The following is a 25,659-nucleotide window of genomic DNA, read 5'->3' as shown; positions in this document are numbered from 1 at the left end:
CCTTTCGTCAGCGTATCATCAGGTTCCGTTATCCAAGGATTGCCAGCATCTCACCTCTTTTATCACACCCGAGGGTGTGTTCAAATATAACCGCATGCCATTTGGTTTGGCCTCCGCGGCCTCTGTTTTTCAGAGGGTGATGGAGGAGGTACTCAAAGGTTTAAGAAAAGTCACAGTTTTTCAAGATGACATTCTTATTTTTGCGGAGAATGAACTCGAACATGATGAAATGTTGAGAGCTGTGTTGGTTAGACTTAAGGAAGCTGGTTTGACGGTGCAGAGGGAAAAATGCAAAATTGCTGTAAAAGAGGTGGATTATTTGGGCCACAGAATTTCATGTGAAGGAATTTCCCCCAAGAAATCTCTTGTGGACAGTATTAGATGTGCTCCCCAACCACAGGACAAGGAGCAGTTACGCTCATTCATGGGGTTGGCAGAGTACTACCACAAGTTTGACGGTTTTGCCACCATGTCCGCTCCTTTGAGAGAATTGTTAAAAAAGGGTACAAAGTATGTATGGACTGATGAGTGTCAAAGTGCCTTTAGAAAAATCAAAGATTGTATTGTGAGTGCGCCCTCCTTGGGGGGGTTTGTTGCAAATAGGAAAACTGTTCTAGCAGTAGATGCGAGTACCTTGGGTCTGGGGGCTGCTCTTTCTCAGTTTGATGTTGGCAAGGTGGAACATGTCATCGCTTTTGCCTCTCGGACCTTTGAGGGGGGCTGAAGAAAATTATTCTGTGGTTGAGAGGGAGGCGTTAGCGGTCTCGTGGGCTGTTGCGCATTTCAAATTTTATCTCTGGGGTCAGCACTTCACTGTGAGAACTGATCATAAGGCATTGGTTCAATTGTTGGGAAGTGTGGAATGGGCCAAAGGTTCACCGAGAATATCCAGATGGATGGTTGATTTGCTGGCTTATGACTTTAGGGTTGTGTATGCACCTGGGAAAGACAACATGGTGGCGGATTGTTTGTCAAGGTTGCCTGTATGTGACAAAGACTCTGGGGAAGAGAGTATTGAACATGGTTTGAGCATTTATGAAGTTGAATATGAAGCTATAGGTAGAGATGAGTGGAAGGAAGCTGATGATTTGGATGAAATCATAAAACAAGTGAAAGTGTGGACCAAAACAGGTTGGCCCAGGAGAGATCTCATTGAGAAGAAATATGAGTGCTACTATGGAATAAAAGAAGAATTAAGCTTGTCAGAGGATGGCTTTCAGCTCAGGAAAGGAGTCAGAGTGATTCCCCCTTTCAATGTTAGAACCAAGTTAGTGAATATTGCACATCAGGCCCATCTAGGCATGGGGGGCACAAAAAGGCATATCAGGCAATCCTTTTGGTGGCCAGGAATCGATAGTGAAGTTGAGAGATGTGTGAGGGGTTGCAGAGAATGTGAAAAGAGCGACAAGAGTAAAGTTATTAGAGAGACCCCTATGAGACCTGTGAGTGTTCCAAATGAACCTTGGAAAAAGGTTGCAGTGGATTTGATGGGTCCCCTGCAAAATTTAGGAAATGATTTCAAGTACTTAATTGTTCTTGTGGATTATCATTCGAAGTGGGTTGAGTGGAAGGCGATAAGAGAGGCCACCACTGCCCAAATGATTACTTTCTTTGAAGAGGTATTTTATAGGGAAGGATTTCCCACAGAGCTGGTATCAGACAATGGGGTGCAGTTCTGTTCTGACAGAATGGTGGAGTTCTTTAAGAAGTTTGGTATCAGACATTACAGAACGGCCCTCTACCAGCCTAGGGCAAATGGTTTGGTCGAGAGGGCGAGCAGATTTATAAAAGGAGGGTTGCAGTTAGCCATGGGGTCAGGTCTAAATTGGCAGAGTGTTTTAAGGGAAATGGTGTGGAATTACTGCACGACCCCACATTCAGTTACCAGAGTTTCCCCGTTTATGTCCCTCAAGGGCAGGCAACCAGGGACCAAATTGTGTCCGGGATGGTTGGACTTGGCGAAGAGTACTTATGTGGACAGAACTAGGGTTATGTCACTTATAAGAGAGGCTCAGGATGAGTACATGGAGAGGGCAAATGCTGAAAGGAAGTCCAAAGTCATGACTTGGAAAAAAGGAGACATGGTTTATATTAAAAACCCTAGATTATCTCCTAAGTGTATTGAGAGCAAATTCATTGGGCCCAAAAGAATTTCTGTAGTGAGAGGAAACGTAGCCATCATGGAGGTAGGTGAATGCTGGTCCATGTCAAGGTTGGTGAAATATAACAACAATGATCCGGTCGAGGATAGTGGAAGTACTGAGGGTGACAATGATGATAATTCGTTATCTGGTTCAAATGCAAACAGGAGTTTAAACAATAATGTATTAAAGGATAACAACGTGAATGGGAATTTGGTGAGAGTGAGGAGTAAACCTCTCTGGTTAAGAGATTATTATCTTGAATGATTTCAATTTTGTAAGGGAGGAGATGTGTTGGGTTAATGCTTTTGTTTCTGTAAGCATTCAGTTCTTGATGTTAACATATATCTGTATACACAATTATTTGTATGTTGCTAAATTCTAAATCTGTACCATTGTGAGGTAATGCATTCTAGCTAGAGTGTTACTCTCTGAGAGATTCTACAGGTGGTCAGTTGGTCCCTGCTGCCTGTGGCAGTGCCTGCTGTCATCTTCCTCTAATCCTAATAAATAAGTTTATTTAGTTTTATTATCAGCCTGGCCCTAATTCTTAACAAGGCACATGTGAATTCTCTGGTGGCCCCTTTGTAAATTCAGGCGTTTGCCGATTTCTTGAGGATCTCAAAGTCTACCATAAATATTGTTTCCATGTCAAGTGTTTGTTTGTGGATTTATTTGTAATGCCGCCAGACCCAAGGGTTTAAAGGCACAGAAGATATCAGCTTAGGTTGCACAATAAAAATACAATATAAACAATTAAAAGTGGGGAGAGACGCTATACAGCAAGAACATAATTTAAGCTAGTAATCAGAGAGCTATTTACAGTGCAGCTGTAGTAGGGGTCTGTTACATTAGAGGTTGTTATCTTTGAGCCAGATGATAATCTTCTGTCTGAAGTTCAAGTATGTTTGGTCAGCTCTCAGGCAGGGGGGGGTAAGGAGTTCCAAAGCTGTGATGCTTTAACTGGGAATCTGCTTCCCCTGACTTTGGGTAGTTTGAATCTTGGTACAGTCAGACAATTTGTTTACTATTCTAGTAGGCCTGCTAGAAAGTTCTCTCTTGAGTCTCTCAGAGAGGTTGCGGGGTGAGGCATTGTTTAGGCATTTGTGAGTGAGTGAGGCAGTTTTCAGTCAGATTTTGTCACTGGTAGATAGCCAGTTATTCAGCCTCCTTACTTCTGATATATGCTCTATACTTGCTATATCCAGGGCAGCTCTGAGTGCATTATTTTGGAGTGTCTGTATTCTCCTGACAATGTGCTTATTTGCACCAATGTATAGGGAGTTACATTAGTCCAGTTTGGACAAGATTAGAGCTCTGGCCAAGATAATACAGCTCTTCTTGGATAAGAATGGTTTACCGGCTCTGATTAATTTGCATGTGTATACAGTGGCAGAGGCCATGGAATTCACTTGTTTAGCAAAAGTGAAGGTGGAATCGAGGTAAAAGCCTAAGGTTTTAACCCCTTTGGCAACTTTAATAGAATTACCATCGATGTCAAAGGAGGTGTATTTCGGGCCAAGCTTATTGAGTTTGGATGTGGTACCCAGGATGATGAGCTCATGCAGGCATAGGCCGTGGGCAGCCATCCATGCCCAGGTGAGTTAGGCTATGTTTACCAAGCCCAAATCCTTGCATTATGCCCAGTAAGTGGTAGGAGAATCTGGGTATCATCTGCATAGTTAGTGTAGGTGATGCTAAGATGGTCCAGATCATCGAAAAGGGGCTTGGTAAATATATTGTACATTGTGGGTGAGACACAGAAGCCCTGAGGCACTCCACAGGTGATGTGGTCTGCCGCTGCTGAAGGTGAGAAGACTCTCATGATCCCGTTGCTTAGAAAGGATTGTATCCAAACTATGGCCTCCTGAGAGAAATAAGCTCCTGAGTCCAAGTGTAGATCGGATCGGGGGAAAACGTCTGATCGGGGGAAAATGTCCTGGGCCCTGCTGAAAGTGGGACCTGGGTATTGTTTTTTAAACCCTCCCTAGGCACATGTAATACGTATAGAAAAACTACTATGGCTAATGTGGACTGGGTGTTAAGGTTTAAAAAAAATAAAACAAACATTCTCATCTATGCTGCATGAGGGTGAGGGGCATGTTGCATATTTTTAAAATCCTACAGCCAGTGAGCTTCTCTAGACATAGAAAAATAGTATGTCAAGTGGGGTCCATGAGAGTTTTGAAAAAAGACCGGCCATGGGGGGGCATGTTATTTTTTATCTCACTCACTTGCCAATCCATTGTTGACTGCTCAACCATATCCAGGAAGAATCGCCAGAAATTCAAGTTTAAACAAATGGGTACACCAATCCCTATTCAAGACCCCTATAGCCAAATAAATATAAATCACTATAAATCTAGAGTATATGTTTGAGCATTGAATCTATTGGTTGCACATCAACACATAAAAAGTTGCCAGTTCTTCTTTATCCTATTCTGGTACCCCCTCCACATTTTGCTAGCCTCTCATTAACATCTTGCTGAACCAGATTTAAGTTTACATGTGATACCTTATAAAACACCAATAAATAAATAGCTGGAAAAGCCAAGGGAGTACCCATCATCCAATTAGCATTTTAAAATTAGATTTCAGGCAAACACTAGAGTCCAAAATCTCAGTAGCAGCCTCATTTTAGCACACATTTGTTAACCAAGGAATATCATTTTAGGTTTTTGAGGGTTGTGCAAGATGTCTTTTACTGGACTGATTTGAAAAACACCTATTCTCTTACAATGCCATGGTAGCTCTCTTGGATCTGTGAGTTGGGCAGTTAATCATCCTGCTCGTTGCTGTTGCCCCTCGCTTTACTGGGACCACATGTTAGTCTTCGGGGTATTAAATAAGACAAGGTCCTCCTGAATCAATGTATCTGTTGTTTGTTTTCAGGATGAAAAAGCAGTAGCCTACCTTGACAGAGGCGAAAGTGAAGATGAGCTTGATTTAAGTGCCCTTCCTGATCCGGATAAACATTGCGACACAGATCCTGGAGATGAAAAGGATGAAAATGAAAGGTAGGACTTGAACATGTTGAAATGGAAATCTAATCAACAGTTCTAGTTGTACTGACTATGACAGATTACCATCAGTCGAGGGTATAGAAGCCCTTGCTTTTTAAAAAAAATGTTTGTATAACTGATCAAATGATACTGGTAATTCCATGTTAGGAAGGGAAATCTGCTTCTCCAGCATGGGGTCTGGCATGGATTTGCATGCTCATGAATATTCCCCGTCGTCAGACCGGGAATCCTCGGTATAGAAAAAAATCAGTATCAGTTTCGTTTCTGATCTGTCTTTCTTAGTAGTAACCAATCACTGGTCTCTGGGTCATACTGCCCCCAGCCAATGACTGCCCTCTCCCTAAGCCCCGCCTCTGGCAGCCATCCTCAGATTTTTACCGCACGTTGAAGTGTTGGGAGTCCTCGTGCTGTAGCTCTCGCGCTTTTGCTGCGTTTTCGCGCTTTTTCAGGAGATTTTTCTCATTTTTCGCTTAAATAGAGCCTCAAGCTCCACCGTTTCTACATCCGATCAACGGGGATCCGTTTCGGAGTTTTCTACGCCCCTCAAGGGTGAAGATTTCGTCGAGTTGCGCTTTTGGAGGATTCCAGAAGTTCCGAGGCCTACCCCGGAGATGGCCCAGGAGAAAGGAAGCTCGACGCCCAGGAAGCTGTTCAGGACCTGCCCTGGATGCCAGCTTCAGAATGTTTTCAAGGAGGACGAGCATTCGTTATGCCTCTACTGTCTCCATGAGGACAAGACGCACAAGGAGAAGGACTGCGTTTTGTGGGAACATGTCGGAGCGGACCATGAAGAATCGCCACCTCCTTCTCGCCAACTGGCTGGAAGGGAAGAGCCCGTCAGGCGAGAAGAAGAAAAAGAAGTCCGAGCGGTCTTCTAAGTCCTGTGAGGGTGCTCCGGCGACGGGGGCCCAACAAAAGGCTAAGCACTGTGAGTCCGCGGGCACCGGGAGCGCCGAACGGTCAGGCTCTTTGGCTGTCAGGCAGGGCGCATCCTCCCCGGCGCCATCAACCACGAGCCAACGCTCTGGCTCGGGTAAGAGGAAGTCCGAGAACCCGGCGAAGCTTCTGGAGAGGCCCCGGTCGATCTCGAAGATCCCGGCAGAGGGGGAGCGAGGCTCGGTCCCTCCCCCCAAGGTGAAGGCCCCAGGTGTCCAGAAGGTGACGATGGCCTTAATTCACCCTGCCAAGACCTCGATTGAGGATGTCGCCACGGCCCTGGCTCAGCCTGTGAAGGCTACACCAGTGGAGGCGCCCTCATGACCCAGAGTGTCCCTGCCACCGTGGAGGGAGTCGTCTTTCAGGCCCATTGGGAAGACCCCCACGAAGTCCTCGTTGGAAAAGGTGGGGGAGGGGGCTGGTGGCCATCGTGGATACGGACACGACCTCTGAAGAAGAGCTCATCGAAGTGGTGGAAGAGGCCCAGCCCATTGGGAGGGATCCCGACGAGGGCGACGACGAGAGCGACGGTGTCGCCGACAAGGCTCCTCAAGAGCCCTCGCGCCCGTTGTTTCCGGCACCGCAGGACACCTCGGCGGCCATTTTGTCAGCGATTCAGTCCTTATGCTCGGAGATAAGGACAAGGTTGCCCCTTCCCCCGACGGAGGTACCTGAGCCAGACCCGACGGGGGAACCGGAGCCAGGACCTTCGGAGAGTCTACCGCATAAGAGGAGGAGGACAACGCATCCTACGCCACCTCTCCCACCTCTGCGGCCTGCTCTGCCTTCCCTCCCGGTCTACTACCCACGGGGATGATACAGGCACGGACACGGCTGCGACAGGTACAGATGACGACGGTGGCGACGAGGGGACGTGTTCCCCCGTCGCCCCCTGCTCGGGCGTACCCTCGGATGCCATGATTTTCAGGGCATCCGAGCTTTTCCAGCTCTGCCCAGAAGAAAGAAGGGTTCCTTTACCAATGGCGCGAGGCTAAATGGAAGACGGTCCTCGCCGTACCGCTTCTTGATGACATCTGGGATGAGGGGCTCACCCTCCTCAAGAACCCTGCCACAGCGCCGGCAAAGAGGGACCGGTACGAGAAGAAGTACCGGGTCCCCGACGCTGCCCCCTTGTGCCTTCGGGCACAACCTACCCCGGATTCGGTCGTCTCGGTGGCGGCAAAGAAGAAAGCTGGGGGGGCATCGGCCTCGACATCAACTTCCCCGCCGGACGGCGAGGGCAGAAAGTTGGACATGATGGGACGACGGATCATCTCATCCGCAGCGACGACTATCAAGGCGGCCAACGCCCTGGCTATCGTAGCCCGCTACGACAGGGAGTTGTGGTTCAAAATCGCCCCTCTGTTAGACTTCCTTCCAGACACCAAAAGGGCTGAGGCCCTTGAAATCCTACAGGAGGGGGAGATTGCTTCGGACCACGCCATCACGGTAGCAACGGACATCGCCGACACCGGTTTCCGTCAGTTGGGCAACGGCGTTTGCTTGAGACGACGAGGATGGCTTAAGGCCACGGATTTCCACCAGGACGTACAAACCAAGGTTTTGGACATGCCCTTCGACGGGAACAACCTGTTTGGGAAGGCGGTTGATGAGTCCCTTCAGGCCATCAAGACAGACACAGACTGCCCAGGCACTGGGAGTGCTCCAACAACGACGGCCGTCCTTTCGGAGCTCGGGAGGCAGACAAGATGCCTCCAAGGGATCTGGCAGTGGCTCCTCCACTTACCGCCAAGCGGTAAGATCTTCGTCCCAGGAAGCCTACAGGGGACGCGGCAAGTCAGGTGGTGCCTGTCGTCGTCGACAAGGAGGTCAAGGAGGCAAGGCGGCCTCCAAACAAGATTGAACCGACCGTGGGGTCGGGCCCCTGCCGAAGCACCCCGGTGGGAGGCCGGCTGGCGAGGTTCGTCAGCGTGTGGGAGTCCATCTCCACCGACCGTTGGGTGCTGGACGCCCTGTCCCAAGGGCACGCCCTCGAGTTTCAGAAGAAGTGCCCTCGCGTTCCACCCGTGGCCAGGAAGGAAAATCACATCCCTCAACTACTGTTGGAAGTAAGGGCGATGCTCAAGAAGGGTGCCATCGAGCCCGTCCCAAAGAGGCTTCGGGGCTCCAGAGTTTACTCAAGGTACTTCCTCGTAAAAAAGACAGGAGGATGGTGCCCCATCCTGGACCTACGACGACTGAACAAGTACATCAAGGCACAGAAGTTCCGTATGGTCACCCTCCAGCATGTGCTGGGACAGCTGGAGGAGGGCGATTTCCTGTCGTCGGACTTGGAGGATGCGTACTTCCACATCCCCATTCTAAAAAGACACTGAAAATTCCTCAGGTTCGTGGTCCAAGGGCGGCACTACCAGTTCAAGGCCCTCCCGTTCGGATTGAAGTCGGCACCCAGGGTGTTCACCAAGTGCCTCGCACCGGTGGCGGCACGGCTGCGCCTACAGGGGATCCACGTCTACCCCTACCTGGACGATTGGCTCCTTCGATGCAAGGACGAAGGAGCTCGCCGTGGAGCACACTGCGAAGACCGTCCAGCTGCTCACGGACCTGGGATTCTCCCTCAACTTTCCAAAATCCCACCTGATTCCGTCGCAAGTCACCCTGTTTCTGGGAGCCAAGCTCGACACAGTGGCGCGGCTGGCCTCGCCATCGGGGGAAAGGACCAGGACCATTCTGGGCAAGGTTCAGCGTCTGCTGGCCACGGACATGGCCAGGGTAAGATCTATCAAGTCCCTCCTCGGGATGATGTCCTCCTGCATTTATCTGGTGCGCCTTTGCAGGCTTTGGATGCGTCCCTTACAAGAGTTCCTCGATGCCCGCTGGGTCCAGTCGACTGGCAGCTTCGAGGACAGGATCCCTCTCAACGAGACGTTCAGTCAGGTGATCCGGTGGTGGGGTACCCGCTCCCATCTGTTGGCAGGCACAGACTTTCAGATTCCAGCTCACCAGGTGACGGTGACGACGGACGCCTCCCTGGAAGGTTGGGGAGCGCACTCCGGAGATCTTCACACGAGAGGCCTTTGGCTCCCGGAGCAGAAGTCACTCCACATCAACATTTTGGAGCTCCGCGCAGTGTTCTGAGCCCTCAGGTCCTTTCTTTCGTCCCTCAAGGGCAAGGTGGTGAGGATCTTCACCGACAACACCACCACGATGTTCTACATCCGGAAGCAGGGCGGAACCAGGTCCCCGGCCCTATCCAAGTAAGCCCAGGATCTGTGGCATTGGGCCGTCGCCCAACGGATGTTTCTGGTGCCTCTTCATCTGGCAGGAATAAAAAACACGATCACCGACTCACTCAGCAGGGATCTGCGCTTGTGCCACCAGTGGGAACTACGCCAGGATCAAGTGGATCGACTCTTCCGACGATGGGGCGAACCCCAAATCGATCTCTTCACGACAGCGACGAATTCCAAGTGCCGGAGGTTTGCCAGAAGGTTCCCCCAGCCGAGGAGCATGGGCGATGCTTTCTCGTTCCCCTGGGACGGCCTATTTCTTTATGCATTCCCTCCGCTGCCATTGCTGCTCCGGCTCATCAACCAGCTCAAGAGGTCCCGGTGCAGGATGATCCTCGTTGCACCGGCGTGGCCGAGACAGATCTGGTTCCCGGACCTTCTGGACTTGTCAACGTCCACACAAGTCAGACGGACGCAGACCTTCTCTCCAGAGAAGGAGGCGCCATTCTTCACCACAACCCGGAGTCGCTGAACTTGCAGGCCTAGCTACTGCAGCACTAGAGTTTGGAGTGTACGACATCCCGGCTGACTGCAGAGAGGTTCTTGCAAAGGCCAGCGCGTCCTCAACTCTCAAGTGCTACGGACATAAATGGAAGAGGTTCTCTGTCTGGTGCCGTGCACAGAAGATTAACCCTCTGCGGATTACGGCCCCTCAGGTACTGCCATACCCACTGTCGCTGGCCAAAGCTGGACTGGCTCACGCCTCCATCAAAATACGTCTGGCTGCAATCTCCGATATACCAGGACTACGGGACGGGCGTCCTTGTAGTCTTATCGCCTGGTGAAAGAATTTATGAAGGGACTATTCCGATCATTCCCGCCGGTGAAAGCTCCTGCCCCGGCGTGGGAGCTTAATGTGGTGCTGACCAGGCTCATGGGGGGCCCCATTCGTGCCTATGCATTCGGCACCTCTGAAGTTCTTGTCATGGAAGACAGCTTTCCTCGTGGCCATCACCTCTGCACGACGAGTGGGAGAGATCCAGGCCCTATCTTGCAAGCCTCCATACTTGACTTTTCATGAGACGAGGGTGGTGCTGAGGACGCACCCCTCCTTTATGCCCAAGGTGCCGTCGGACTTCCACCTCAACGAGCCCTTGGTGTTGCCAGTTTTCTTCCCGTCGCCTTCGTCGGCGGCCGAGAGGACTTTGCACTCGCTGGATGTAGCTAGAGCGCTGAAGTTCTACGTGGACCGCACAAAGACTTTTCGGAAGACATCACAGCTGTTTGTGAACTTTGGGACTGTGAATCAAGGGAAGGCTTTCTCGAAGACTTCCATTTCCAGATGGCTCTCCGGCTGCATCATGCACTGTCACCGGTTGGCAAACCGACGGCTGCCCGGCCGCCCGACAGCCCATTCGACCAGAGCGATCGCTGCTACCACGGCGTTCCTGTCTGGTGTGTCCCTGCTAGACATCTGCAGGGCTGCTACGTGGAGGTCGACGCACACCTTCACGAGATTCTACTGCCTCGATCGGGACTCCAGGGAGCAGTGCTGCGCAACCTGTTCGCCTAAGGTGAGCCTGGTGAGGGGGTAAGAGATGCTTAATGTTGAGTTGTTGTATTGCTTAATGTTGAGCCTGTTGCCACCTCCCGTGGTTGTGCATGTGTGTACTGCTATGTATTCTCTTATTCATGAGCATGTGAATCCATGCCAGACCCCATGCTGGAGAAGGAACAAGTTACTTATCTGTAACTGTTGTTCTCCAGCATGGGTCTGGCATGGATTCACATGCAAACCCTCCCGCCTACCCCTCTGCGGCTCTTCACTTGGTCATACTGCCACTTTATGTGCTACCAAATCTGAGGATGGCTGCCAGAGGCGGGGCTTAGGGAGAGGGCAGTCATTGGCTGGGGGCAGTATGACCCAGAGAACAGTGATTGGTTACTAATAAGAAAGACAGATCGGAAACTAAACTGATACTGATTTTTGTTCTATACCGAGGATTCCCGGCCTGACGACGGGGAATATTCATGAGCATGTGAATCCATGCCAGACCCATGCTGGAGAACAACAGTTACAGGTAAGTAACTTGTTCCTAATCCGATCTCCATTTAATAAGCTCAAAACATAATGTACACCTGTGCCCTGCTGGATCAGTATCCTGATCTGCAGTGTCTGCTCTCCATTGGCACAGAGCAGGTTCAGGGGACACAGGTGCTCATTTGCCAGCTGCTGTGACAGCCAGGTCACGAGTGTGCAGATACTTCATTTAAGACATGCACCCCTGTTCGGAAACGTACATAACTATGAGAGTTACTATCCTGCTGGCACGTTAAATATAAGCCAAACCAAAGTTGTAGGTTTGGTGGCTAGCATCTCTCATAATTATCCAAGGCACATCAATTTGATATCACACATGTCAGCCCTGTGAACCAGCTCATCTGTGGAAGGGTTATTTTCAGTTTAACCAGCCAGGCTGTCACTGCGACTCCCATCAAGGCGGTATCCCTAGGGATTGCCTCTCTTTGATCCTTTGTGAGGGCAGGCAACAAACATCCCCAGTGAGGCAGCCACTCCACAGGAAGCTGTCCTGGGAACAGGAATGCAAGGTCACACCCGTCACAAAAGGACAAGCATCATACCCAGTACTGCACACCAAAAGGGCCTTTGATGAAATAGACAAGGGAAGTGGGTGGGGCTAGTGTAGACAGAGGGAGCTCAGACCAGTTGGAGGAAGGTTCCACCATCTTGTTTTGTCTCCATCTCTTCCTTCCTGTCCCCTCCACTTCCTTTACTACAAAGCACTTTAAATGTGTTGTCAGAAGGCAGAGTACACTTGTTCCAAGAACAGGGCTTAGACCCTTTCCTTCTTAGATTCACTTTGGAACAAACACCTACAGAAGAATGTAGTTGGACCTCTGTTAGGAGAGTTGACTTTCCAAAGATCTCCACCAGTGAGGTGAAGACTGAGTGTCCAAGGCGGAGGCGAGCTCTGTTCCCTACCCATCTCCTTGTCATGTTGGGAGTGATCTTCTGCTGGAACAAGACCTGCATCTCTGCCAGTCACACTGCTGCCCAAGACCTCATTGTGGTGAAGGACCCCTGTAAGTGTGCACCAGCCTCCCTTGCATTAGAAGCTCGAGGAAAAAAGACTATACTTGTCTGAGACCCCTGAGAGGGGCTCGCAGCACCTGAAAGTCAAGACAGTCAGAATTTTTTTCATTCCCACTGTCGAATCGCTGCAAGCCATGATTCGTGCCTGTTCAACCACACCAAACCCTCAGGACCCGCCGGGAGCGCCCATTGGCACTGGCCCGATTTTCAAACGGCTCAACTGCACGTTGTGTCTGGCACATTGGAACTGCTGTTCGACCCGCCAGCACAACACTGCTGACCTTTATAGCCATTGATGGCCCATCGGTCGCTGCATCAAACTGCTCAACTCGAACGGCACATCCACTCACCATCATGTTCTCGATCGAACCAAACCTGGTGGTCCCCATGATCCGCTGTTCTTCAAACATCGCTTCAGACTGCTATGATTTCCAGTTGACCCTTGCTAGACATCACTCCCCATCTAGAACAATGCAACTGCCGCATTGGAGCCGCTTCGAACTGCTGAAAGGCACCTAGTAGTCTGGTTTACAATTATCGAACTGCCATGACCAGCAAAAGTGACTATTTTCTGTTATCTGGCCCCTTGTTCCTTTTTTTGGCTCTAGAGTCTGGCTACATCACCATTTAAAAAACAAAATAAAGTTGGTCTTCAAATTATATTACCATTCATAAAAACTCTGAATAAATGTATACCATTAAAAATGCATGTTTCATAAAATTATTTTAATTATATATACTCTAACGTCCCATCCCTTTTCCTCCATACTGCATGGGCATCCCTTCCTAGGGAGGGGAGACGGAACCTTCTTCCCCTTTAAATTTAGAGGCATGCAGGGTGCGGGCCTGGGAGCATGCACTGCCCTGACTCTGCCCTCCTGCGCCACACCTCAGTCCCCTTTTCCGCGTCGACGGGAACGGGCCGATTTCACCAGCGCTCCTGGATTTGGCTTCGGCCATGTAATACCACACGCTCGTCCCTGAATACTTTCTACTGTCTTTTTGTCTTTTTATCAATCAGGTACTCAGTCCTCTGGCGCCACTCTCCTCCCCGGCACATGTTTGCTTCAGCGGGCTTCAGCAGGTGTCCAGCCTGTGAGGGGCTCTTCCCTACATCAGATCCCCACGCTCTTTGCCTCCGCTGCCTTGGCCCCGACCAAGGATGGGAGGGTTGTACCGTGTGTGACGCATGCTCCTCGCGTGCTGTGAAGAATACACTGGCTAGGTGGAGGGAGCTTTTCGAGAGGTCGTCTCCAGAGGCCCTGAGGACTTCATCAAATATCGATCAAGGCCCAAGGTAGGGCCGTTCTTTTCCAGCGCACCCCGCAAGGGCGGCACCTTTCCAAGGAAACACCCGAGCGGGAGGAACCTCTCAGATTCTTTGACCAGCACGAGTACTGTGGCCAATTCAGCTACCGGCCACCGGGCCAAGGGGTCAGTAGACTCTCCCGAAGACGGTGCTGAGGGACCGGAAGGTTCTTTTACCGGGTGTACACCCGAGGGGCTACGCCCTTGTACCGGCATTATGGCCGAGGGGGCACCTACACGCAGCACTACTGGCGACACGCCTACCAGGCCTCGACCTGAGGTGCAAGGCAGGTCTCATGCTCCACTGTCAAGAGTCCTTGAGGAGGCTGGGCCCAGTGAGCCAAGCACCACGACTTTGGCATGTGACATGCAGCTCGACAAGATGGCTGACGTGCCAAACAAGATGGCCGCTCTTCTGATAACTCCTCGAGGAACGCTGCAGGTGGGTGAACGAGTTACAAGGTGGCACTGGGGTCAACCAGGTACTTGGCCTACAGTTTATCCATCAGCAGTCTAGGGCAGGTTCCCTCTGCAACCGACTAGACCGAATACCCGTCAATATCACCTGCCACCCCACCGGTCTGTGAGGACAGGTTCTTTGAAAGGTTCCTCACACTCAAGAGATCTCCTCAGATGGGGGCCATCCTCGAGGATGCTATCAAGGACATGCTCCCTACGGCCCGCCGCCCGCGGCCATAGTCATTCCTCCTATGGCTCCGGTGCCGCAGGCCCCTCTGCAGCCGCCGCTGCCCATGTCGGCTCCTTCGATTCTGGCTCCCTGCCTCCCACAGTTCAGGTGGTTCAGTACCAGCCTCCGGCTCCTGTCTCCACACCTCAGCCCTCGGCGCCCAGCACTCCTCCTCCTCCTGCGCCAGACGAGCAGGTGGACACAGCAAAGGAAGAAGACCCTGACACACCATCATCAGCCAAGTGCTTCCACAAACAACTTGCAGGTCTGGCTGAGTACCTGACCTTCCTCAGCCCGAAGTTGAACGAGAGGCAGGGGTGCTCGCCGAGGTCCTCACTCTATGAGCCTCGGCTAGGATGGGGATCCCGATGCAAAATGGCGTTGTCACGTTGGCTAAAAAAAGGGGTGGCTCAACCCCCTCTCAGTCCAGCCTGTCTATCGATGCCTGTACGCCAAGTATAGGCAAATGGACGGGGATACACTCTTGTTGGCCCACCCTGAACCACACGCCTCAGTGATTGCTGCAGCGTCACTCTTCTCAAAGCCTCAGTCGCCCTCTGCGCAGCTAGACAAGGAGGAAAAGATCTTGGAGGTGTATAGGAAGAAGCTTTATTCCAACGCTTCGCTGCATCTTCATCAGGCCAACCCGGATGACATGCTGACAGCCGTTAACCAGAGGCTTTGGCAGGGAAATAGCTGTCTTCCTTCCAGAGCTTCCGGGGCAGAGCCAGTCACGTTTTAAGGTGGGACTGGCAAAGGCTAAAATGGTGGCGCAAAATATAATGGAGTCCACCGTGACACACAGGCACCTCTGGCCGGGCGAAATGTATCGCCACGGACATGAGAAGGAAGGCCTGGCTCTGGGCTGCTAAATTCACTCCGAACGTCCAGGAACACATATTGGACCTTCCATTTGAGGGTGGTGACCTCTTTCACTCGACCACTGACGAGGAGCTAGATAAAAAGAAGAGTTTGCAAACTGCTAAGACTTTATCCTTACGAAGGCCAGGCCCAAGGCGTACACCCAGTCACATCAACGCCCCAGCAAGGAGAGGACATTTGGAGGGTTCTACAGCTTCCAAGAGCAGAGTTCCAGGCAGCCTGACCATTCACCGAGTCAACACCGGTGCAAACAACAAAAAGGTGGCGGGGGGGCAAGGGCTTTTTCCAGTCCTCCTCCACCGCAACATCCTCCGAGGGAAATCAGGCATGACGCGCCCCATCGGGGCCACATGTCTCCGGTGGGGGACAGGCTTGCCCTTCATGTACAGTTCTGCGTCAGTATTTTGCTGACCCCTGTATCCTCTGTGTAGGATCCACAGTGTACCGCCTACTGATCTTTTCCTCTCCTCCCCTACACTCCCACAGATTGGGACAGCAGCTCTGTTGGCGGAGATTCAGTCCCTCGTCGAGAGCCAGGCAGTGGTAGAAGTCCCAGTCTCCCAGCGAGGATTGTGATTCTAGTCAAGGATTTTCACCATACAGAAGAAGAATCTGGTTGGCTACAAGCTGTGTTGGGACCTTTCCACCCTCAACCTCTCCCTACCTCTTCTAAAATTAAAGATGGTGAAGCCAGTACTCGTAGCAGAGACAGTGAGCAAGGGGGACTGGACGTGCTACCTGGATCTCAAGGACGCTTATCGTCACGTCCCGTTTTGGCATCCACATGGCTCATTTCTACGGTTCAGGATCAGGGGCTGCCACTTCCAATACAAGGTGCTACCCTTCGGCCTCAACTCAGCCCCCACGGTGTTTACCAGACTCATGAATGCAGAGGTGGCCCTCCTCAGGGCCCAGAGACACCACATCTCAACGTACCTCGACAACTGGCTCATCATGGCTACATCACCGGAGGCGGTGCACCAAACATCCTCAGCTCTTATGAACACACCCCACAACCTGGGATTTTCGTTCAGCCTCAGGCAGTCTCAGCTGCAACCCACACAGAGACTGACCTTCCTGGGCCTCATCTGGGACACATGCTCCGAGAGAGTTTTCCCCTCGGAGGACAAGATTACGGCAATCAAGAGGGCCATAGCTCACTTCCTCACCTGATAAGTGACATTGGCCTGGTGGTATCAACACTTATTGGCGGCGGTCCTGCTGGCCGTCCCCCACATGAGACTCAGGATGAGGAGATTACAGCTGCACTTCGCAGCCTCATGGAATCAGGAGCAGGGCTCCCAAGCGGAGCTGGTCAGCATTCCTCATTCTCTCCTCTCGGACCTCACATGGTGGTCCAGGGACGCAACCTGTAGATGGCATGCCCTTCCGGCAGCCGGCCCTGCAGGTCACCATCACTACAGACTCCTCTCTCAAGGGCTGGGGGGACACTCTGGACAGCCACAGCGTCCATGTAGTCTGGACCCGGCAGGGGCAGGAGTCTCGTATCAACTGGCTGGAACTGAAGACCATCTGGCTAGCACTCAGAGCTTTTCTTCCGGTCATTGGGGGCAAGGTTGACCTCATCCAGACAGACAACTCTACCACCATGTACTATATCAACAAGCAGGGGGGGTACCAGATCCCCCCCCCCCCCCCCACTGTGCAGACCAGCCTTCAGCATGTGGGAATGGGCCCTGGAGAACATCTACCTCACGGCCGTCCTCCTTCTGGGGGAGACCAACTTGGAGGCGGGCAGGTTCAGCAGGCTGGGAGCAGACAATTATGAGTGGCAATTGAACTACCAGGTGCTGCAGGAGATCTTCAGCAGATGGGGGCACCCGCAGGCGGATCTTTTTGCCTCATGGGACAACAAGAAGTGCCAGCTGTTCGTGTCCTGGCAGGGGCAGGGCACCAGCTACCTGGGTGACGCATTTCAGATTCAGTGGAACCGCATGACAGCATATGCCTTCCCGCCAACACCACTTGTCCACAGGGTGATCTGCACATTAAAGGAATCTTGTCGCCTCAGCTTCATTCCGATAGCTCCATGGTGGCCGGCGAGACTATAGTTCTAGGAAGCTGCGCAAGCTCTCGGACAGGCCACAAGTTCACCTTCCGACAGGCCTAGCACACCTTCTGGTGCAACAGGTGGGCAGGGTCATCCAACCCACGCCACAGAAACTAGCCCTCAGAGCGTGGTTCCTGAGCAGGTCATGCTAAGGCACCTCAGCCTCTCACAGGCTAACCTAGAGATCATTCAGGGTGCGAGGAGTAAGGCTACCAGGAGCCAGTGCTAGAGTAAGTGGACTAGGTTCTGTCACTGGGCAGACTCACTTACGTGCAAGTTGGACGATGTGCTCTCCTTATCGGCTCACCTTGCACAGTTAGGCGTGCAGGTGGACACATGCCGCATGTATTTGGGAGCCGTAGGGGCCTACAGAAACTCGGAGGAGGTCTTCCAGGAGGAGGAGGAGGAGGTTCCCCCCAACCCGATGGTCTAGAGGCATTTGACGGGCCTTGCCATACTTTACACAGCCATCAAAAAACCACACCCCGTGTGAGACCTCATTGTAGAGTTGGGTGCACTTAAGCACAAGCCGTTCAAGCCCATCGCGTATGCAGACATCAGGCTGGTCACCATTAAGACAGCCCTGCTAGTGGGCCTCACTTCAGCTCGAAGAGTCAGCGAGATCCAGGCTCTGGTGGCTTCATAGCCATATACTACTTTTCACAATAAGGTAGTCCTGCGGACACACCCAGTGTTCCTACCGAAGGTACCCTCCGCTTTCCATCTAAACAGGGAAATAGTCCTACCTACATTCTTTGCTGAGCCTAAGGACGAGGCTCAGAGGATTTTGCACTGTCTCGATGTCAGACGTGCTCTGAAATTCTACTTGGACAGGACGAAGTGCTTCCGCAAGTCTGACGCACTGTTTGTCACCTTTGGTGTGGCAAGTCCTGGGTATCAGGCATCCAAGGCCTCTATAGCACGGCGGATGGTCTTGGCTATCAAGGAGGCCTATGAGCGGCAGCACAAGCCACTGCCAGCTAACGTGCACGCCCATGCGGTCAGAGCCAAGGCAACAGCCATTGCATTACAATGGCGGGTCCCGTGGTAGGTCATAAGCAGAGCAGCCACTTCAGCCACCCCTTAGGCTTTCTGCAAGCATTACTGTTTGGACTCCGGCTCTAGATCCAACGCGGCTTTCGGACAGGCGGTTCTAATAAACCTATTTGCTTAAGGAGGGTCTCTTCTTCACCCTAGGGCTGCATTCACTTGTAATCGACCATGCAGTATGGAGGAATTATAAGTTACTCACTTAGTCCTTTGTCTCTTTTCCTCCATACGTCCCTCCATCCCCCCCCTAATAAAACTGGTCATTAGGTAATGTTAATATATTGTCGACATGACTATGGGGAATGAGGTGTGGCGCAGGAGGGCAGAGTCAGGCCAGGGACGTACCCGCAAGCGCCTCTAAATTTAAAGGGGAAGAAGGTTTTTTCTGGTGAAAAAGGTTCTGTCTCCCGTCCCTAGGAAGGGATGCCCATGCAGTATGGAGGAAAGGGGACTAAGGACCTAACAGTATGTTAGTCACTACAGTGAGTAACATATAATTTACTGATCATTTTATTGATAATAGCCATACATGTACTAAAAAAGGCATGAAAACATACTTTTTGACAGTTATGGATTATTTCAGGGTTTTGATCCATGGTAATAAGTTTTGAAGACCAACTTGCGTTGTTTTTGTCATTGGCCCCATATGCTCTTCTATGAAATAATGTTTGGGTTCCCTTGAATATATTGGATGTAGGTCACCATTCTTCCCTTTTCGCTACAAAACATAACCTTTTTACTCCCCTTGCTTCATTACGCTGCATCTTCTAGGCTTGCATATTCCACAGGGAGGGGTTTGTACAGTGTTTTTTTTCCAATTAGTTTTCTTGCAGATTGTTTAATTAGAATATATATCTATATCTATATCTCTATCTCTCTCTCTCTCTCTCTATATATATATATATATATATATATATATATAGGTGTCCAGTCATAATTTCGAAAACATAATTTCGAAAGTCAAAAAAGTCGAATTGTTTTTTTTTTCCGATATTTTTTTTGGGCTCTAGTTTCTGTGGAAAAAATAGGTAAAAATAAAAAAAAGGGGGTTTGGGGGGGAACCCCCCCATTTCGAAAAAAAACCTCATTAAAAAAAAATTTGACATTTTTTTTTTCAACTTTTTTTTTCGACTTTTTGACTTTCGAATATTTTGTATTCGAAATTATGTCTATGAACCATATATATATTTCTGAGGCTTGTGGAATCTGCTTAGATCACATGCTGTGCATAGGCCGACATCTAGTGGAAGCTGCGGAGTATTACAGTTTGTTTTTCGAAAGTCGAAAATGGGCGTCGACACAGGCGTGCCAGTAATACTATCCCTAGTGTGACGTCCACTGTACCCAAGATCCCTCACGCGTGTAGGATCCTCAGATTGTTTTTTTCCGCCATACTGGTCGGAAGCATCTTGCGGAGTTCCCTGGCCTTAGCCATACTTTGCTGTTATTATAATTATAATTCTTATTCATTCCCTTCCCCACCCCAACGTCGACCCTCAACCTCGACGACGGCTGGAGAAGTCATCGACCGTCGACTGCTGCACGACGGATCTGGGCCTCGGAAGGCCGCTGGCCTCGGCCTCGGCCGGGGCCTAGTAGGCCGCTGGCCTCGGCCCTTACAAGTAGGGAGAGTGGGGGGTGGTACATACTCTTCACTCTTGATATATAGTTACACTTTATATATTCCTACACTTAGCAGCCCGCTGCCTTAAGGTGCGTATGGAGGGTACCCCTTTTCAATTCTGCCCCAAGTGCAATCGCAAATACCCTTGGGTCGACAGGCACGCCACGTGCAATCTCTGCTTGCCGAGGGATCACCCCGAAGCGAACTGCAGAGCGTGTAGTAGGTTTAAACCTAAGACACTTAAGGACCGTTCGACAAAGCGTTGGGCCCACCACGCCAGGCAGGAGGCCATGGCAGCGGAGGGCGCCTTCAGCGATGGCAGCGACGCCGTACTTTCGGACGGCGAGGGCATTATGGCGTCGAAAGACAGCCGGCGAGCGCAGGTCCCCGACCTCGGAAGGTCGTCCGGCAGGGCGGCTATGGGGAAGACCCCCGGCGACGCAAGCGCTACACACCTAACACACACTAAACACACTAAGACCAACCGGACCTCGACGACGTCGACTTCCCGGAAAGAGGCACAAAAAGAACGGTCCGACTCGGTGTCCTCTGGGCGCTCTCGATCGAGATCACCTCACGACGCAAGGCAATCATCCACTCTTGCCAAGAGTGCCTCGCTACACACATTAACGGAAGTTCGATCGTCGGGAGACGAAGACGACTTCCACCCCCAGGCCGCGCTCCAAGATACCGAGACCGCGGTTAACACCAGTGAGGCCCCACGCCCGAAGCACACAGATACCTCTCCAGACCCTCGGCGCCAGGCGTCGAAAATCTCTGGGGCCTCCAAGGGACAGGGAAAACATTTTTCCATGCACGGGGAGGGGGGGAAACAGCGGAAAGCACAGCCTTCCACCCCTGTAAAGCCATCCTCTCACCCTAGGCAGACAAGTAAACACAAGTCTACCCTTGAAAAGTCCCATAAATCATCTCCTGCTAAAGTAATACCCTGTTCCAGGGAATGGTCCAGTGAAGACATAGACAGGGTTATGTCTAGGATGTCTTCCTTGGCTGATTTTTATGATAAGAACCCAGAACACTTTCTTTCATATAACCCTCAAGGGGCCACACCCTCAGGCTCCTCCGATCCTATCCCGCTAACTAAAAAGCCCCGGGTCGAAAGACCTGAACCCTTCGAGGTTCAGCCTTACTCCACTCCATATTCTACTCCACTCCCCAGTTACCAGGGACAAGTTTTCCCTGAAGAGGACCAGGAGTTTGAAATTATGGAAGAACAAACCGGGACAGATTACTATGCAGAGGATGAGGACCTGGAGGAGGGAGAAGATGAGCAGGAAATTTACAGAGTAGATTCCCCAGTACAAAGCGAAGCCCCAGTTACTGACTCTCCAGTTGATAACCAGCCCCTCCTCAACGAGGTTCTCGCTCGAGCAGCGGAACACTTCCACATCGACACCCACGGTGTACAGGAGGAAAGGGACTTCGCGGAGGAGTTTGTAGGAGAGAGAAGACCGGTCGCTCAGACCATCCCTATCCTCAAATCCATCCAACGAAGAATAGATCCTTCCCTGGTGAATCCTAACCTCACCAGAGCTGTCAACCCCAGAATTGAAAAGATTTTCCGGGCAGCCCAGTCTGACCCTCTGTATATAAGGGGACATCTTAAACCAGATTCCCTAGTGGTGACCAACACTAGAAAAAGGGCTGGCACGCCCTTATCTTCATCAGAAGCTCCTCCCGATAAGGAGAGCAAAAAACTTTACGGGTTTGGCAGAAAGGTAGCCTCAACGTCCGCCTACCAAGCAAGGATTGCGAATTCCACCACCCTGTTGGCTAGTTACAATTGCCATCAATGGGAAGAAGTCGCGGCGCTCATTGCCTCTGCTCCAGAACCGTTAAAGGGCCAGCTGGCTCGGATCTCAGCAGAGGGGAGAGCCGTGTCTGGTTGCATTTTAAAAGCAACTTTCGACGCCGCTGACAACGCAGGGAGATTGATAGCAGAAGGTACTGTTATCAAGAGACATGCGTGGTTACGGCAGTCGGGATTCAAGACAGAAACCCAGGCTTCTTTAATAGACAAGCCAGTGGAACCCGACCTATTGTTTGGGAAAGCGGTCGAAGACGCACTTAAAAATGCCAAAGATGAATATGAGACTCTCAAATCCCTTGGCCAGCTTACCAACAAACCCCCTAACCAGAGGGGGAACAATAATTTTCGTCGCCCACGCGGCCAAAATTCACAAAGAGGCAACTATGCCCAGGGACAAGGTACACAATGGAATAACAACCAGCAGTCTTCCCAGAGTTACGGCAGGGGTAACAAGAGAGGTCGTGGAAGAGGCAGAGGCAGCCCCAACAAGGGAGGTGGCACGCCTCCACCAAAACAGTGACGCTCAGTTCAGGGTCCCTTGCCACGCAACCCCAGTAGGGGGACGCATTTCCACCTTCACCCAGGCTTGGGAAGGGATCACCTCAGACAGATGGGTGCTGTCAACAGTATCCGCAGGATATTGTATAGAACTACTGCAGCGTCCCCGGAATCATCCTCCACGACAAAGAGTGCACTCCCTAGAGCATCAAAAGATCCTTCTCGAGGAGATCGCCATTCTGCTAGAAAAGGACGCGATAGAACTCGTCCCAGGACACCAGGTAAACAAGGGTATCTATTCAACTTACTTCCTTGTGCCAAAGAAAGATTTGACAATGCGCCCAGTATTGGACTTACGGCCTGCCAACAAGTATGTCAAGCCCCAAAAATTCCATATGACCACGCTACAAGAGGTAATCCCCCTCCTAAAAAAGGGGGATTACATGGCAACCTTGGATATGAAAGATGCTTATTTTCATATTTCCATGCTCCCAGCGCACAGAAAGTACTTGCGCTTCAAGGTGGACAGTCGCCACTACCAATTCAAGGTACTGCCCTTCGGGATAGCTTCAACACCAAGGGTATTCACCAAGGTACTGGCGGTGGCGGCTGCACACCTACGCAGGGAAGCAATCCCGGTGTACCCTTATCTGGACGACTGGCTCATAACGGGGGAAACCCCAGGAATTTGCAGGTCAAACATTCAAAGGACTATCGACCTCCTCCACGAATTAGGCTTCTCCATCAACGAGAAAAAGTCAAGTCTGGTGCCAAGCACCTCAAAACAGTTTCTAGGAGCTATCCTAGATACTCAGAAAGGATTGACCTTCCCTTCGGAAGAGAGAATTCGGAATATACTTCTGCAAATTCCGCATTATCAGTCAGGTCAACAGATAACAGTACGCAAAGCTATGCGGTTACTGGGCATGATGGCGTCATGCATTTACCTGGTCCCCCACGCGCGGCTGCGCATGCGTCCCATGCAGGAATGGTTGGCGAAACAGTGGTCTCAGGCAAGTGGTCATTGGGACGATCTAGTGGTCGTTTCGCCAACACTCGTACAGAGCCTACACTGGTGGACAAGAGAGAATCTCGCAAGGGGGAAACCCTTTTACGATCCCGAAGTACAAGCCGTGGTGACTACAGATGCATGCCTGACTGGGTGGGGAGCTCACCTTCTCCACCACACAGCTCAGGGTCTCTGGTCTCACTCAGTAGCCAAGAACCACATCAATATGCTAGAGCTTCTGGCAGTATTCCGAGCGCTAAGGGCGTTCGAGCCCCATCTACTGAACTTGTCGGTGCAGATCAGGACGGACAGCACGACAGCCATGTTCTATCTGAACAAGCAAGGGGGGACTCGTTCGCCAAATCTGTCCAAGCTTGCCCAGAAAATATGGATATGGGCACTCAGACGGAACATCTTCCTGTCATCGCAACATGTTCCAGGGGAGCTCAATTCCCTAGCGGATGCTCTAAGCAGAGACTCCCTCCCAGAAGAACACGAATGGGTCCTTCACAGAGACGTAGTAGAAGATCTCTTCTCTCAGTGGGGTTTCCCCACTATAGACCTATTCGCCACAAGCGAAAACAAACAATGCCCAGGATTTGCATCCAGGTTCCCCCAGCCGGACTCCCAAGGGAATGCCCTGTGGATGAACTGGTCAGGGATGTTTGCGTACGCTTTTCCACCAACTCCTCTCATCAGGAAGGTGGTGTACAAGATGAACAAGGAATCGATGACGCTCATCCTAGTTGCTCCCATGTGGGCGAGACAACCATGGTTTCCACACCTACGCAGGATGGCGGTGTGCGAACCCATCAGACTCCCAGCCTGGTACAACCTACTGTCCCAGCAACAGGGTCAAACAGTGCATCAGGAACCCAACTCTATGAACCTAGCAGCATGGCTCCTGAAGTCATAGAGTTTGGACATCTCAAATTACCACAGAGGTGTATGGACATTCTAAAGGAGTCCAGGAAACCAAATACAAGGCACTGTTACTTTGATAAGGGAAAAGATTCGTTATCTGGTGCCAGAATAAACAAATCAACCCGGTTGATTGCACTCCTTCCAACGTTGTGACATACATGCTCCACCTGCTGGATGCAGGGTTGGTTTTTAACTCGCTGAAAGTACACCTGGCAGCCCTCTCGGCTTACACCACATCCCATAACAAGGTCTCGTGGTGGAAAGTACCAGTGGTTAAAGCCTTCATGGAAGGAGTAAAGAGACTTCACCCTCCTATTTCGAACCCACCGCCAGGATGGGACCTCAACGTGGTGCTAGCTAAGCTCATGGGATCCCCATTCGAACCCATGCATAAAAGTAGTCTCAAACACCTGACTTATAAAACGGCCTTCTTAGTAGCCATTACCTCCATAAGAAGGGTCAGTGAAATTCAGGCTCTGTCAGTGCAGGATCCTTTCTTTACTATCCACAAGGACAAACTGGTTTTACGCACACACCCTAGGTTCTCACCTAAATTCATATCCAAGTTCCATGTAAACCAGTCCATCGAGCTTCCGACTTTCTTCCAGAACCCGCAAAGCTCGGCTGAGGTGAAACTACACACCCTAGATGTGCGTAGGGCGGTCCTATACTATGTAAATAAAACCAGACCGCTAAGGAAAACAGATCAACTGTTTGTCTCCGTAGCTACAGGCAGAGAGGGGGATCGCGTCTCTAAGGGCGCTATCTCGAAGTGGATTATCAACTGTATACAGCTGTGTTACTCTCTTTCTGAAAAGACTCTGCCTTTTACGCCTAGGGCCCACTCTACTAGAGGCATTGGTGCCACTCTGGCTTTCATTGCAAATGTTCCCCTCGACACCATTTGCAAAGCGGCTACTTGGAGCTCTATTCACACTTTTACTCAGCATTACTGCATTGACACTCATTCCAAGACAGATACACAAGTGGGACAAGCGGTTCTAAGACACCTGTTTGCTCATGACCCTTCTCACATCCCACCTCCTTCTTCTGGTACTGCTCGCTAATCTATGCACAGCATGTGATCTAAGCAGATTCCACAAGCCTCAGAAGGGATACATTACTCACCGTAATCGTATTTCTGATGCTTGTATCTGCTTAGATTCACATGCGACCCACCCTTCCTCCCCTCCGAGAGAAGGCGCATGATTGCTTGTAGTCTTACCTTTCTGTCTATCTGCTTGGATTATCTGTACTCACGCTACTCCTCATGCTTCCTCATGTCAGGAAAAATACAATCTGAGGATCCTACACGCGTGAGGGATCTTGGGTACAGTGGACGTCACACTAGGGATAGTATTACTGGCA

The 25,659-nt window shown here is 51.0% G+C and overlaps 1 protein-coding gene across 1 annotated transcript in view; it reads left to right on the top strand.

Annotated features, from left to right (window-relative positions):
- Positions 1–25,659, top strand: part of DDX10 (DEAD-box helicase 10) — a 1,554,249-nt gene that overhangs the window by 1,363,002 nt on the left and 165,588 nt on the right. The window contains exon 17 of the mRNA XM_069640199.1: positions 5,034–5,158. Within this exon, the coding sequence (XP_069496300.1) occupies positions 5,034–5,158 (125 nt within the window). The remainder of the gene's footprint in view (positions 1–5,033; positions 5,159–25,659) is intronic.

Source organism: Ambystoma mexicanum, chromosome 7q (assembly GCF_040938575.1).
Source record: "Ambystoma mexicanum isolate Mex_15411 chromosome 7q, UKY_AmexF1_1, whole genome shotgun sequence".
NCBI classification, from domain to species: domain Eukaryota; kingdom Metazoa; phylum Chordata; class Amphibia; order Caudata; family Ambystomatidae; genus Ambystoma; species Ambystoma mexicanum.
This window is presented reverse-complemented; position numbering and strand designations above follow the sequence as displayed.